A 15,267-nucleotide genomic window follows, 5' to 3' on the forward strand; every position below is an offset into this window, starting at 1 on the left:
GATGTAAAAGAGAGATAAAACACCTTTGGAAACAACTTTTTTATGAGAATCTTGAGTTCCCAATGAGTCTGGCCTGGAGTGGGCTAGGTCAGTGCAAATATTCTAGGAGCACAGACGGGGGCAGCCGAGGCCAGTGTGGGAGAGATGGGGGCACTGCGGGTGGGTGAGTGAGGTGTTCTAATGATTCCTAGACCGACAGTCCCTTAGGAACCATGTGACTGTCACACTGACCTTTGAGACCTGTTGGGATGAATACTGAAGGGTGGCTGCTTATCCTCTGTCTAGTCTGGGTGGGCGACTGGCCAGCACCAGTTGGCTTGTGAGGGATGCTGTGACGCCAGCCCAACTCTGCCTACAAGCAGAGGGTGACGGCTGGAACTGAGTGGGGAGAGAATTCAAAGAAGACGCTGAATGCCCCTCACTTCCCTCCCAAGGAGCTCTCCTCCTCCCTGCCTCAAAGGCCACAGAGAGCGTGGACTCTGGGATCAGTGTTGGGTTTCAGGTCCAGCACTACTCACCAGCTATCTCTTGGTCTCTCTGCCTCACTTTTCTTCTGTCAACAGGGGCCCCTTCCCTGCAGGACAGTGAGGGGTAAAGACAGTGTATCCGAAGCAACTGGCCCAGAGCAGGCCACTGTGCACAGCAGCTAATACTGGGATTGGGAGAAGCAGAACAGGAGTCAAAGCCCCACATCCTCCCTGTTTCCTTAGAGGGAAATGGCCTTGCCCTTTCTGCACAGATAGCCTTCCTCCACAGAAATGCCAGCTGGGAGCTGCCTGTGTCTTATTTGCTTTTAAATCTGCAATAACTTGGTACCAGCTGTTCCAGTATTAGACACCTCGCTGCCAGGAGACTGCCTTCCTCCTGCTGCAGTTCCAGCCGTCAAAAGCAGTCTCTCATACCCTCTTTTTCAAGCAAGAAGTGGTTCTCAGATGGCCTGTGGCCTTCTCATCTCTGATGGAGATGATCCCAATTGTTTCCTCACTGCCCTCTCCCAAGCCCACCTTGCTTGGGTGCCAATCCAGTATCTCTCCCTCCCTCTTCAGATCTGGGGCCTTCAGTCCTGGCCTTGAGCTCAGCTGGGTACCCCATTCTCTCCAGAGATGCCCTGCCCCACCCCATGGAAGGGGCCAAGAGGCTTCCCTGACAACACCAAGAGAAGAGGACGGAGGACCCAAGAGTAGAAGAGACTGGTTCTCCAAAGCTTCCCAACGCCCTTGAGGGTTCCAAGTCTGTACTGACACGTGGTAACACCTTGCCTGAGCCCTCTTTCCTCCACCCGTCCTCCCCTCCTCCCCACTGGCGTGGTCCCCTAGGGGCTGCACCCAGAGATGGAGGGAATGGTACTGCCCCAGGGACCCTGCCCGGTTAACCCCTTCCATCAGTCCCTCCCATCCTTGCTGTAGCCCTCAGCCAGCTGTCATCCCCATGTCACTGATGAGGACGAGCAAGTTCAGAGTTAAGTACTTGTACAAGGTCAGCCAGCAAACAACCTCTGGGCCTCCACTCCCTGTGTGTCGGGGGGGCCATGGCGAGGAGTTGGACAAGCTGCTCTCCAGCAGCCCCTCTGGCACTGTCTGGTGACTTACTCGGATGACAGCCAATTGCAGGAAGGACTGAAAGCAAGTCCAGCCACAGCAACAGCTGATGGGGCCTCCCTAGCAGCCTAGACCCTGGCAAGGAACCTGGGAGAGCTGGGCAGGAGGGCCTCAGGCCAGCACCTACCCTTCAGAGGAAGGGTTCCTTTTCATGAGCTGTTTCAGGTTCCGGGATGTTTCCTCAGGGCTGTGAGTCCGAGGTGGGTCCAGCCATGATAGAGGCAACTCTCCATTTGCTGTTCTAGAAGAAGGGAGTCTCCATGGTGCCGAGACACTCACCCCCCAGAAGAGATGTCTGCCAGCCCATTCCGGTAGGTGGGGAAATGCGCTGAGGCACATCTCTCACAGCTGCTGGCTTCATGTCCCAGCGGTGTTCCTCCACAGCCAGTACGGGACTAGATCACCTGGGGGCCTGGGCACACACCTGTGTCAGGAGGAGCCGATCCAGAAGGGAGGCCGGAGCCTGAGCTTAGCCCGGGAATGGAACGAACCTTTGCTGAAGAGGCTCCAGAGGGCAGCCCACCTGTTAGGCTCACCCCAGCATTCCCTGTGTTGCTCCTCTCCGGCTCCAGCTCCCCCAGACCCCATCCCTGTTTCCGGGGGCTATCTGCTCCAGGGTGTGGGTGGGTCTGGAAGGAAGAGTGACGTGACAAGGCAGGTAAGCCCATACCCGTCAACTCTGACCACCTCTCAGACTTGACATTCACGAAGCATCTACTCTACGCCAGGTACAGCCCTGGGCTTTTTCACAAACATCACTCCTACCTCACAACAACCCCACGAAGAGGGCCTTACTATCCCCGATTTACAGATGGGGAAGCTGAGGCCTGGCCAGAATTGCTCAGGATGGCTGAGAGTAAGTGGCAGAGCGGGGACTGGAATTCAAACTCTGCTCCCTGTCCAGCGCTCTGTGCCTGTGCTGTCTCCCCACCTCCAAGGTGCCTGCAGAAGCAGGCGTCCAGCCAGGCTCCAGAGAATAGCACGGTGTGTCGGGCAGGCCCCTCAGGTGCGCTTGGCAAACGGACCCCTCTGTGACCCCACTGGCCCAGCACTGAGCCCAGGCTGGGACCACAGATCAGAGCCAGTCACGTGGCGGGGGCCAAGGCAGGTGATCCCTGAAGAGGTCTGTTTCCTGGGCTAACAGGCAAGGTGGCCTCCAGCTGGCCCCTGGGAGCAGCGTCGGGATACACCCTCCAGGGACCCACAGGACAGGAAGCCGAAAGCTGGGCTCTGTGTACAGTCCGCTGTGCAGACCGGCAGTAGCAGACCTGTCCGTCCGAAGCTCTGCTTCAACCCTGCTCAGGTTTGCTTGGGCGGGGCAAGAGGAGGAGCCATAGCATGGAAGGATGGAGCCAGGAACAGAAGTAGGGGGGCAGGAGCCATGCTGACGTGGCAGGGTTCTGGGCACTCACACCCTGCTGGGCTGGCCTCCACAGGCAGCCCTCTCCTGCCCGGCCTGCTCTGCTGCAGGCGAGAGGGCTGGGTCTGCTTACAGCTAATGTCCTTAGTTTACTCGTTCCAATGACCAGTCGGTTCAAATTGCGGCCGAGGAACAGCCTGTGAACTTGAACTTGCACAGTTCAAGAATTTGGCCCTTAAGCTCCAAGCAGGTCACCCAAAGATTCAGAACTCCGGGGCTCCCCTAACACCCAGCCTTGCCCCCCACACCCTGGCCTGAACAAGAAAGGAAGTCTAGGGAGAATCTTCACTGGGAGAAGGGGACCTGGGGCTGAACTCTGGGGCCCTTAGAAGCAAGGGGCTGTGGGACTGGGCTGGAAGCCTCGCTCAGGACTCCGACCTCAGCTCCAGGCTAACCTCTGGGCAGGAACCCCTGGCTGCTGTGCAGTTAAGCAGGGACAGACATCAGGTCACACCCAGGCCTCTCTCCCCTTGCTCCTCCCTTCTGATCTGCCATTGTGTCAGGCCAGCCCAGCACAGAGTCGGAGCCCCTGTCTCGCCCCCATGCTCCTCCCTTTTCCCATGACTTGGAGGCAGCTGTTGATTCTGTCCCCTTCTTGGCCCTTTCCCCATCACACTTTCCTCAGGGTGGAAGGCTCCAACCACTCCATCCTCCACTTCTCAGCCTTCATGCTCAACCAGCAGCACTGTTGCCTGGGTTGGTACAAGAGGAGGAGAGCAGCCAGAACACGACGCAGCTGGTCCAGCCTCCAGGTTGGCGCTGGCGGGGGGGGCGGGCTCCAGGTGAAGTGAAAAGATGGGTCTGTGGGGGCAGCGCCCCTCTTTCTGGTAGCTCACTCATCCCTCCTCGACCCAAAACTACTGTTCAACAGAGGGATGAAGGAGCATGGAGCTGGGGAGGGCCTCACTTGGAGCTGGGAGCCGAGTGGTCTGCGTGGAGGAAGGTGGCAGTGGTGTAGTTCTGGAAGAGAGGCTGCAGGAACATGCCAATGGTGCCAAAGACACAGACGAAGACAAAGATCCAAAGGAACAGACGGTCGATCACCATGGCGACATACTTCCAGTCCTCACTCACCTGGACAGAGGAGAGGAAGGAGACCCAGGTATCAATCACATGATCCAGGAGGGGAGTGGAGCAGGTAGAAGCAGCTTCCACCACACATCACTCCTGTCACTCTACGACCCCAGAGTGACCTTTCCAAAGCATGGCCCCAGTCTTGCCTGCTTAAAAGCCTCCAGTGGCCCCACTGCCTTCAGCAGCCACCCAAACTCCCAAGTCTAAAATCAAGACCCACCCAGGACAAATACGAGGCAACCACTTATCTTCCACCCTCTGACCCAGCCTGACCAAACTCCAGTCTGTCTTCTCAGGTCTCTGTGCCTTTGGGTTTCCTTCTGGTCTAGAACTCCAGTCCTCCCTATCTCTACCTGTGAACTCCTACACATCCTTCAAAGCCTAAATCCAATGTCACCTCTTCTATGAAGGCTTCCCTGATCCCCCCGAATGCGAATGAACCACTGTTTCCTCTGGGTTCCCTCAGCACTACGTACACGTCTCTATCACGGTATTTTTACTGCACTGTATTGTCATTTCAATTTTTTTTTTTTTTGGTGGTACGCGGGCCTCTCACTGTTGTGGCCTCTCCCGTTGCGGACCACAGGCTCCGGACGCGGCGGCTCAGTGGCCACGGCTCACGGGCCCAGCCACTCCACGGCATGTGGGATCTTCCCGGACCGGGGCACGAACCCGTGTTCCCTGCATCGGCAGGCGGACTCTCAACCACTGCGCCACCAGGGAAGCCCTGTCATTTCAATTTGTACGCCTGGCCCCTCCTTCCTCTCCGCCCGCCTCCCGCCACTTAAGCTATGAGCTCCTAAACTACAGAGACCCGATCTGATTCATCTTTGTAATCCCAGCATCTCAAACACAGGGTTCCGGTAAACGGGTGTTGAATTAGTGAATGAATGGCTGCCTCTGCAGCCCTCACTCCTTATATGACTGCCTGGGGAGCCCCATCCAACAGCCCCAGAGGGTGAGGACTAGATCTCAGGTGTAAACAAACCCGTCCAGAAGAAAATAACCTCTGTGGGTTTGGGAGCCAGTCACAGGGTCCGCAGGAGGCCTGGCCTCCACTCAGAGCTGCTCCACTCCAGCCTGAGTCTGGACCTTTTACACGTGTTCATCTGTAGCCCAGCCAGCCGGGGGGATGGGATGAGGCACTGTGCACCTTCCTTTAGTCAGCAGCTGAATAATGACTCATTCATGTCACACTTGTGCCTCCTAGGTACCTGGCACCATGCTAGGCACTGGGGATGTGACTGAGAGCAAGACAAACACATCCTGCAGTTTACAGTCCCCTGAGGGAGATGGGCACAAAATTAGTAGAAATAAAATAATTACACATTGGTGGGTGCCTATATGGAAACAAAGGACGAAGAAATGGAGGGGGAGATACAATTCAGGGTGTGATCTGGGGAGGCCTCTTTGAGGAGGTGACACCTTAAGATCTGATAAGTGAGAAGGAGCCAGCTGAGACAATCAGAAACAATCAGACAAACCCAAACCGAGGGACCTTCGATTGGCCTGTACCCTTCAAAACTGTTTATGCCGTGAAAGACAAAGCTGAGGAACCATTCCAGATTGAAGGAAACTAAAGAGACAGAACAACTAAGTGGAATTCAAGATCCTGGATTGAGGTGGGGGAGATGCTACAAAGGACATTACGGAGACAACTGAAAAAATGTTAGTATGGACTTTATATCAGATAAAGGTATTGTATTGCTGCTAAATTTCCTGAATTGCATCACTGAGCCTGGGTTATGCAAGACAATATCTCTGTTCTCAGGAGAGAAAAGCTGAGGTATTTGGGATAAAGGATCACTATGTCCACAACTTACTCTCAAACAGTAGTGCAAAAATTAATAATTTTTAAAAGGAAAAAAAGAAGGGCATTCCAAACAGAGGGACCAATCTGTGCAAAGGTCCTGAGTCAGGAAAGAGCTTAGCTGGCTTAGAACAGTTGAGCAGATAAGCCAGTGACCTGAGCAGGGGAGAGATGGCACAAAGTGTGCAGGAGACACTGTGTGTTTGGATGGAGAAGCACGAGAACTGAATCAGGGAGACCATTAGGAGTCTCTGCCCTGGTCCAGGCAAGAGCTGATGGAGGCCTACAGCCAGGGAGGCAGCATGGATATGGTGAATAAAGAAGGAAGCTGAAAATCTCTTTGGAGGTTGGTTCCACAGGACAGGACTTCTGATGATTTGGATGGTGGGGGATGCAAGAAAGACAGGAATCAAGGATGACTCCAGGTTTTTGGTCTAAACCATTGGGTGGATGGTGATGTCATTTACTAAAAGATGGGGAGATTGGAGGAGGAGCAAGTTGGTGGTGGGGATGTAGATTAAGCACTCAGTTTGGGACATGTTAAGTTTGAGATGCCTGTGAAGCATCCAGGTAGGTCATTGCATCCTCATCACCTAACTCAGTAAATGCACATTACATGAGTGGACTGCAGTGGGGGAGGCGGAGGCAGTGATGCAGCCGGTCAACCCCCTGCACCATCGGCATCTCCCACTTGGCCTCAGCCACCTCAGCCACCTCTGAGGCTCCCGCCCCATTTCCTCATGACTTGGTCCCTCTCTTCTTCCTTCAGGACCATAACTTGCTCCTTAGCTCAAGCCTCAGCTCCTGCCCTCCCAGGGAATAGAAACACCAGGCTCTGAAGCATCCCCCCCCCCCAAAAAAAAAAAACCGGTAGTGCAGGAGCCCACCCTTCCTCATCCCCCAAGCCAGAATGGCTGAAATCCAGTGGAAACATGGCCAATCACCAGAGCAACAGCTGAGCCACAGCCTGGAACCAGCCAGGTACCCAAAGACTGATTGCCGGATGGGGCCAGCCACAGCCCAAAGTGGGGGGAAGTCAACCCATCATCTTCCCCCCCATCCCCTGGCTCAGGGCTCCCCTTCTGGGAGTCACTGCAGAAAGATACCAGTGTGCAGAAAGCTCAGAGTGGGTCTTAAAAACCCTCGCCTCCACCTGCCCCCACCTCCGTAAATATTTCACAAGGGCATCCCCTGAGGACCCAGAAGAGCAAGAAAAGGATATTGATTCGGGACTCTGTGCTCTTCCCAGCAGCTGGTGGAACCTCTTAACCACCGCCACCCCTCCCATACACACTTTCTACTGCCCTCAATTTTGACCTCCGACGCGGGGCACACAAAGGACTCATCTCCATTTGTGCTAAGAGCTGCAGGTTAACAACATGGGCTTGGGAGTACAAGCGGCAGAGAGGGTGTCTGGGGTCAGAGCCACGGGCCAGCTGCAAACCCAGAAGGGCCTCCTCCACTTCCTGGCCACCCTCCCAACACTAACGACGCTCACGATGCCCCAGCTGAGGCATTTCGCCCTGGATACAAGTCCTCAGGAAGCCGCAAGTTCATCCTGTACCAACCGCCACTTAGGCGGCGCCGCCTCCCGGAAGTCAGAGAAGAGGCCACGCCAGCGCCCAGGCCCACAGGCCCCGGCCGGACTCTCACTGCCCACATCCTGCACTCCCGTTAGCTCCTCGGTGTCTGTCTGCGCAGGCACCGAGGGCCCTGCAGCCCGCATCCCACGCCCGAGTCCCCGCGCCTCACTCACGCTCTGGTCGTCGTCCTCACTCCGCATGTGGTCCGCGATGAAGCGCACGCCGTCCACCGCCTCCCGGAGGCCGCAGCCACACGGCCCCCCGGAGCGCCCGGGGCCGGCTGCCGGCGCCGGCTCCGAGCCGAAGGCCCCAGCCAAGCCCTGCACAGACGCGCGATTGACGAAGCACGTGCAGGAGTCTGCCCCCAGGGCTTCGCGGTAGAAGACGGCGCCGGTTCCCTCGCGCCCGCGCTGGCGCCGCCGCAGGCGGAGGCGTTGGCGGGCGCAGCGGTGGCGCGGCTGCTGCATGAAGAGCAGCTTGGGCAGCTTCTCCAGGAAGATGACCTTGACCCAGGGAGCCATGGTGTGCGTGGTGGGTGAGCGGTGGTGCACGTTGAGCACGCACACGCTGGTGACGATGGAGAAGGTGACAAGCACCATGGTGAACATGAGGTACTTGCCTACAAGCGGCACGTCGAGGGAGGTGGGCGGCACGATCTTGGAGATGAGCAGCAGGAAGACGGTGAGCGCCAGCAGCACGGAGATGCACAGCGTCATCTTCTCGCCGCAGTCGGAGGGTAGGTAGAAGACGAGGATGGCTAGTGAGGTGATAAGCACGCAGGGGATGATGAGATTGATGGTGTAGAAGAGTGGCTTGCGGCGGATGATGAAGTCGTACGTGATGTCCACATAAGTGGAGTCGTCCGGGTTCTCGTTGCGCCGGCCGGGCAGTGCAACGATGTCCCACTCGCCACTGGGCGTGAAGTCGTCCAGGCTGGCCACGTCACTCTTGAGCACCAGGTCGATCTCGGTGCGGTCGTAGGTCCACGAGCGGAACTTCATGGTGCAGTTCTGCTGGTCAAACGGGAAGTGCTTTACTTCGATCTTGCATGCGCTCTTGTAGATGGCAGGCGGCAGCCAGAAGATGCTGCCATCATAGGAGACCACGGCATTGGAATAGAAGGACACCTCGTACATGCCGTCAGCACTGCCAAGGGATGAGCACAGTCAGCCCTGGCCTAAGCATTCCTCCACCCCACCCATCAACCCAGCCCTGAGTGGGAAGAGAGGAAAGCCGAAGGGATATATGGGAAGAGGGTAGCCATCCAGGGGTCTAGGGAGGAGGGGCAGGAATTGAGCAAGAAGGGGATCTAGGTGGGTTGGTGAGGAGAAGAGGCCTCAGAGACAGAAGAGGGTGATGAAGAGGGGAGGCACATCTGCTACTTGTCATGCATTCTGTAAGCTGGTTGCTCCACATGCAGGTGGAGAAGTTAGGGGAGCCAGGGAGGCCAGAGTGAGGAGCCCCAACTAATGGAGAGGGACAGGGGCAGGTGGGAGGAGGAGATGGTCCCTAGTGGCTATGGACTAGTGGCTTTGGGTCTTCGAGATAAGAGGGATTATTTCAGGAGAGGGGCTGGAACCTGGAGGAGAAACTGGGATCTCCAAGTTCTTTGACCCTCCCCAATCCTCCTGGAAGGCCTATTCTTGAATCAGTTTAGGCACTGGGGTCTGTCAATCCTCGTTTTTATGCCACTGCAGCTCCAAACACTGGGAGTCCTAATTGGCTGAGAGGGAGCTGGCCATGGCCCAAGTTACCTTGGCTGTCCACATTATACCTCACTGGTTTGGGTCTGTCTGTCTGGGTAGTGACTTGTCTTTGCCCATGAAAAGTCCCTCTGTCCCCCAGCATGAGCTAACTTCCTTTCCCCAAGACCTGAGTACTCCCATGGTCTCCTCCAGCCTTCCCATCCCTCCAGGGTCACCTACTTGTTGTATAGGACCACATCTGGGAGCCAGATGTGTTTGGAAGGGAGCCGAACTTTCTTCATGTTGTCAAATTCCTCAGGCTTCCAGGTGAGGCGATAATCCTCCCACTCCTGGGAAAGGGAGAGAGGGAGGCAGCACCAACCTCCGCCCTGGGAGGGGCTCAAGGTCAACGACAGGGACAAGAGGAGGCCTATCTGGCTTGAGGAAGTTTTGAAAAGTCATTGCATCCCCACAGTGACTTCTCATTTAATTTGCATAGCCAAGCCAAGATATTAGAATTTACGTTTTACAAATGAGAAAATGGATCTTGCCGAGTTTAACATATTCAAAGTTACAGAGCTGTGAGTAGAAGAACCAAAATTCAAATCCAGTTATTTAGGGCTCCAAAGTCTAAATTTCTGCCTCTCTTGAGGACATGAAAAGAGGGAAAAGCACATGCCCCTCCCCCACACAAAAAAAAGGAGGAAAGAGAAGCCCAGGGGTGTGGACAGGAAGAGTGCTAACCTGGGTCAGCCAGACATTGGTGGTCATGATCTGCTCCCGCTCATGCTGCAGGGAAGAAGAGAAGCTGCTGAGAAGTGCCCCACCCCCACCCCTCAAGCCTGTGGTCCCACTACACCACCCAGGCTCCTTCCCCCACCTCCCCAAGCCTTGGGAACTCCAGAAGAATAAGCACAAACACTGACTTCAGTAGCTGGGCAGAGAGTTTGGGACCTTCACTCACCACACTGATGAGCTGGGCCAGGGATACCATGAGCTGTACCGTCACCAGCTCAGAGCCATTGGTGGCTGGGCGGATAAGCTTATTGTAGCGGGAAGGATCCAGAAGATGCTCCACCAGCCGCTCCTCTGTGTCTGTACCACAGACTCCTGGGTAGTGTGGGTGGAGGGCAAGAGGTAAGTACATAGGCAAGGAGGTCCCACCCAGGATCCCACTCTCCCTAGGCAAGTGGTACAACGTAGGCCCAAACAGGAGGCTGTAGCTTCCCACAGCCCCATCCTTAAGGATATAGCGAAATGCTTAGGTTAGCCCATGGAGGCCCCTCATAGAGAAGTCCCTCTCTGAGATCACTGACCAAGGAGCCCAGACAGCCCCCCACAGTCCCCCACTAAGAACCCATTCTGCAAGGATTAGTGGAGACCCTGCTCTTCCTGCAAGGTCTCAGAGGGTGGTTTCAAAAGAATTGACATTTCTGTCTCCATGGCTTCCCCTAGAAGATACCTACAATTCAAGGAAGGTTCTGGAGGGGGGTGAAAGGGGAACCGTTATTCATGTCCTACCACTCAGCCTTTCTCCTCAGTCCGTGCCCATCATCTATGTGTGCAAGTAACACTATGTGCCTCTACATGTGACTGGCTGTGACCCCCTCCCCCCATAGGTACTGGGTTGGAGTAGAATAGTTGGGCTGCCTGAGCTCTGGGTCAGGGCATATATTTAGTCCCAAGTTGCGCACCTACGGGAGCCCACCTCTCATGAGATTGCAGGCAGGTATGGAAAGCTCATTTAGTTGTATATTCCCTTTGTACCTGCCCCACCACACACTCTATCTCCTTCTGCAACCCTGCATGAATGCACCCCACCCCCTCAGAGATTCCTCCCTGGCCCTCCGCCTGGCAGAGCTTCTTCCCTTCCGAGTCTCCTGCCCACCCTACAAGAGAGTTGAGAAGTTGCTTCTTTCCCCCTCCTGCCTTGCCCCTTTTGGAGTCCAATATGAGGGACAGAAAATGATGGAGAGCCAAGGGAGGGTGCGGAACCAGGTAGATTTTCTTGAGATAATGTTTCACAAGAAGTCAAATGGCATCTCAGCTGCAATCAGACTCTCCCCTTCCTTCCACCCCAGATAGTCTGGGGAGATCCCCTCCCTCCTTCCTCTCTGTGCCCACACCCTCTCCACCACCCCTGCCCAGGTTGCCCTCTCTTCCCAGCATCACTTCGGGTATGTCCTCCTCCCAGTTCAGTCTCCCAGGTACTCCCTGCCATCCAGGGGTCTCTTCCCTAACCCCTAACAGACTCCCCGCCTTAGGGATCCCTCCCGTACACCTTCGAGACTGAGTGAGACAGAGCGCGGCGACTTGTCCTTACCTGAGCACAGCCCGAGGAGGCCAAAGCTGAGGAGCAGCGCCATGGGGCCCGAGCGCCAGGCCATGCCTCTGGCATAGCTCGCCGGCTCGCCTAAAGCTGCCGAAGCGCGCCGCAGGCCGGAGGGCCGCGGGCAGGGTGCTGTCCGTGGTGCTGAAACCGCTCCCGCACCGCCCGCGCCCAGCTGGAGCTGAGCCCAGGTTGTGCTCGCAGCCTTTGGTGCTGCAGTGCCGACCGCCACGGCGGTTCCCAGGGCTCAGAGAGCTGGTTGCGAGAAGGAACCAGCGTCTCGTTTATCCCGGTCTGAGCAGGAGGAGGCTTTTCCGGCTGCTCTTCCAGGGAATACAATTGGGACGGTGAGGGGGAGGAGTCTCCGCCCCGGAGGCGGAAGCGCCAGAGCTCAGAATAAAAGGGGTCCCTGGGTTGGGTATTCTTCTGCTGGTTCTGCTTAGTTAGGGTGTGCGTGAGACGGAAGAAGGGCGGCTCACCGGACAGTGGAGGAGTTCTGAAGCCCCTGAGTTGGAACAGGACCCTGGAGGGGTCTGAAAAGGCTCCGGAAGAAAGCGCGAGTAAGACAAATAGGTCAGGACCCGCTACGAGGGCCAGAATGAGGGGGTGGGAGTTTCTGGAGTTCCCACCTTCTTTCTTTTCTCTTACCAAGCCCAAATGATCCTGCTTCCAGGGAAGGCTGAGGATGCGGCCAAAAAAGTGCATTTTAGGCCCTTAGAGAAAGAGACAGGGGGCTGTAGGTTTGCTATTTTAAGAAAGCAAACCGTTTTGGAGTCTGGAAACAGGATCCCCTCATCTGTTTCCTTCTCTACCATCGTAGAAGGCCAAGCTTCCTGCCCTCCCCCTGGGAATCTAAGGTGGGGACATGTGGACATCTCCTGAAAGAAGGTGACCTTCAAGAGTGGAAGGGTAAATGGCCCTTATCAATTAGTCTTTCTCACCCACATTCCCTTCCTCTCCAGTCTTTGGCTTCTGTGAGACAAGGGAGGATCAGAGGATGATTTCACAGAGGCCAGCCCAAGAATGAAGCTAGCACAAAGGAAAAGCAAAGATGAGACAGAGACAGAGAGAGATGTCAAAACTCAATGACATCTTTGATCTTGAAAGCCCTGAACTTCTTAGGGGGATTTTTGTCATTTTCAACCAAAAGATTCCTGACTAAAGCAGCCTTATCATACATCAAGGCACTGTCTTATTCCATCTCTGCCCACTTCTTCAACCTCCTCTGGGCCACTACCCCCAGCCCCACACTCCTCTTGGCAATGTCTTTAAGATTCTCCCAACCTCCACACTTCAGGGCCTTTTAAACATGTAGTTTCCTTGATTCTTTGATCACCCATTTCCCCTCAACCACTTTCTACTTTACTTTGTACACGTGGCAGAAACGTCAGTTCCTCAAGGAAGCTATGCCTGACCAAAGATTAGGTCAGGTGCCCTGCTACACGTTTCCAGAGGATGGTCAATGAGTAAATAAATCAGTCTAAGGTGGTGGCTATCCTGCTAGATCATAAACCAGCACAGTGTCTGCTGTATTGTGAGGGCTCAACAAATAAGGAAAAGGGCTGGTATAGGACTGAAATCTTTTAACACGTAGAGGAAAATTCCTCTCTAAAAGCTCAGCCAAAAGCAATTTATTTACATGTACTTAGTTCCTGGAATTGAGGAGGAAAAGCAAGACAAGTATCAGCAAAGGGCTGGAGAGGGTGTGGGATGACTACAGGCCCCATAATGCACATGGAAGTGGCCATAAAGCTGCACCACAAGCTCCAGGGCATGTGCATGTGTAAACATGTAATCATCTCTTAAGAATTCAAGAAATCTTGGAACCAACAAAAGATGTAGAGAATAAAAGCCTTAAGGAAAAGGGAAGGAATGTGTATAGTCACTCCACTTTGGAAAAGGGTCAAAGATGGGAAGAAGACACCCCCTTCAGTAATTCAGATCAACGTTTGTTGGGTATCTACTGTATGGGTATTGAAGCAGTGATCAAAAAGACCTAGTCCCAGCTATTAAGGAGATCACAATTTGGTGGCAAAGACTTGTTACACCATGCAGTGGCTGCTCTAGTAGAGTATAAACAAGGTGCATTGGAAGCCCAGAGGAGAAAGGGGTTCATAGTGCCTGAGAGCCTGGAGGGGATGGAGATGAAAATTGAGATTGGAAAGATGAGAAAGCCAGTAAGACAAAGGTGGATAAAAGGCATTCAAACTCCTGAAAGAGAGAGACAGGGAGCTTTACATGTAGATAGTACTTAGTACTTTCATCTTTTGGTGGAAGCTGGGTGATTGAAGAAGGCTGTGAAAGTCTTCTGTTATGAAAATCTCTCTCTGGAGTGGTTGCTTGTCTCTGTATTGATAGACTGGAGAGTCATGTGCTTGCTTGAAGCCCTTGGTCACTCCCTGATGCTCCTCTTAGGTCAGGGCAGCCTGTTCACCTTGACCTCTACCTTTTCTTTTCAAATTCCCCAGCTTTTATTTCAAGTTTAATTCCAGCCTGGCAGGGAGTGAGTCCTCTGAGCACAACCACTCAGTGGCCAAGGAGAACTGGAACACCATTCCTCACTCCCTCATGTCTCTCACACACACCCCTTCCATATCCACCAGGGAGATAGGACAGGTCCAGAACCATGCAGGGTGATGGATACATAAAGGAGTATCAGCCCTCAGGCAAAATAGTGACCAGGCAAGGTTTTGGTGGGACAATCCCAGTGCTTTTGATGGTAAGGAACATTTTCTCTTGAAAGGCATTACAATGTTATTTTCCTTTAAGATATTTTAAATTTAAAAATTTACTACCAGAGTAATACATATCCATAAAGAGCAATTGGAAAACACAAGTTAGCAAAACACAAACTAGATTCATAATCTTACCTCCTAGCAAAAAAATCGCTGTTAACATTTCATATATATACAGTATATCTCCACATTTATCTATGTCTACTTAGATATACATGCAAAAAGTATATAAATTATGAGTGTACAGCTAGATAAATTTTCACAACATGAACACAGCTGTGTAACTCCCACCTAGATTTTTTAAAAAAGGGAACATTGCCAATATCCAGAAGCCCCCCACTCTGTTCCCTCCAGGCATTATTCCCTCCTCTTGGAAAATAACATCATGGGGGGGAGGGAGGAATGGGGAGTGACTGCCTAAGAGGTACTGCTTGAAGTTCTGGAACTAGAGAGAGGTAATGGTTACCCAACTTTGTGAATGTATTGCATGCCACGGAATTGCACACTTTAAAATGGTTGAAATGATACATTTTATGTTATGTATTTTCTCACAATTAAAAAAAAAATAACCCAAAAAAGTAAACACTATTCTGACTTCTAATAGCATAGATCAACTTTGCCTGATGAATTTTATATAAATGGAATCATAATCTTTTGTGGGTTTTCTTTTTTTTTTCCCCAACATTATGTTAGTAAGAATCAAGGGCATTGTTGAATGTAGTTGTAGTTCATTCATCTTCACTGCTGTAGACTATTCCACTGTATAAATATACCATTGTTTATCCATTCTGCCAGATAGAAATTTGGGTTGTTTTCTCTTTTGGACTATTAAAAATAATACCGCTATGAACATTCTTGTTCATGTTTTGGGTGTACAAATATATGTATTTTCATTTACTTTTTAAAAAGGAGCACACTGTAAAATAGCTCTGTAACCTTCCTTTTTCATTTACTATTTCTGAAACATCTCTCTATACCAATAATTATTCTTTGATAACTTTTTTTTTTTTTTTTTTTTTTTTTTTTTTTTGGG

General features: G+C 53.0%; 1 protein-coding gene across 1 annotated transcript; it reads right to left on the bottom strand.

Moving 5' to 3' along the window:
* Positions 1-3,921: 3,921 nt before the first annotated feature.
* On the bottom strand, positions 3,922-11,798 carry CHRNB2 (cholinergic receptor nicotinic beta 2 subunit). The gene is made up of 6 exons (XM_024748246.1): positions 11,494-11,798; positions 10,135-10,280; positions 9,915-9,959; positions 9,411-9,520; positions 7,659-8,631; positions 3,922-4,092 (listed from the first exon to the last, which is right to left on the bottom strand). The coding sequence occupies exons 1-6, from the start codon at positions 11,555-11,557 to the stop codon at positions 3,922-3,924; spliced, it is 1,509 nt and encodes a 502-aa protein (XP_024604014.1). The 5' UTR covers positions 11,558-11,798.
* Between the last annotated feature and the right edge of the window lie 3,469 nt (positions 11,799-15,267).

Source organism: Neophocaena asiaeorientalis, unplaced genomic scaffold, assembly GCF_003031525.2.
Source record: "Neophocaena asiaeorientalis asiaeorientalis breed wild unplaced genomic scaffold, Neophocaena_asiaeorientalis_V1.1 scaffold76, whole genome shotgun sequence".
Taxonomy (NCBI): Eukaryota; Metazoa; Chordata; class Mammalia; order Artiodactyla; family Phocoenidae; genus Neophocaena; species Neophocaena asiaeorientalis.

Bases quoted from the DNA above. Each gene is read 5' to 3' on its own strand.
- CHRNB2 (XM_024748246.1), bottom strand. From the start codon at position 11,557: ATGGCCTGGCGCTCGGGCCCCATGGCGCTGCTCCTCAGCTTTGGCCTC. The intron at 8,632-9,410 runs GTAGGTGACCCT...ATCCCTTGGCAG, and splicing joins GATGTGGTCCTATACAACAA to TGCTGACGGCATGTACGAGG. The intron at 4,093-7,658 runs GTGAGTGAGGCG...TCCTCTGTCCAG, and splicing joins GTGAGGACGACGACCAGAGC to GTGAGTGAGGACTGGAAGTA.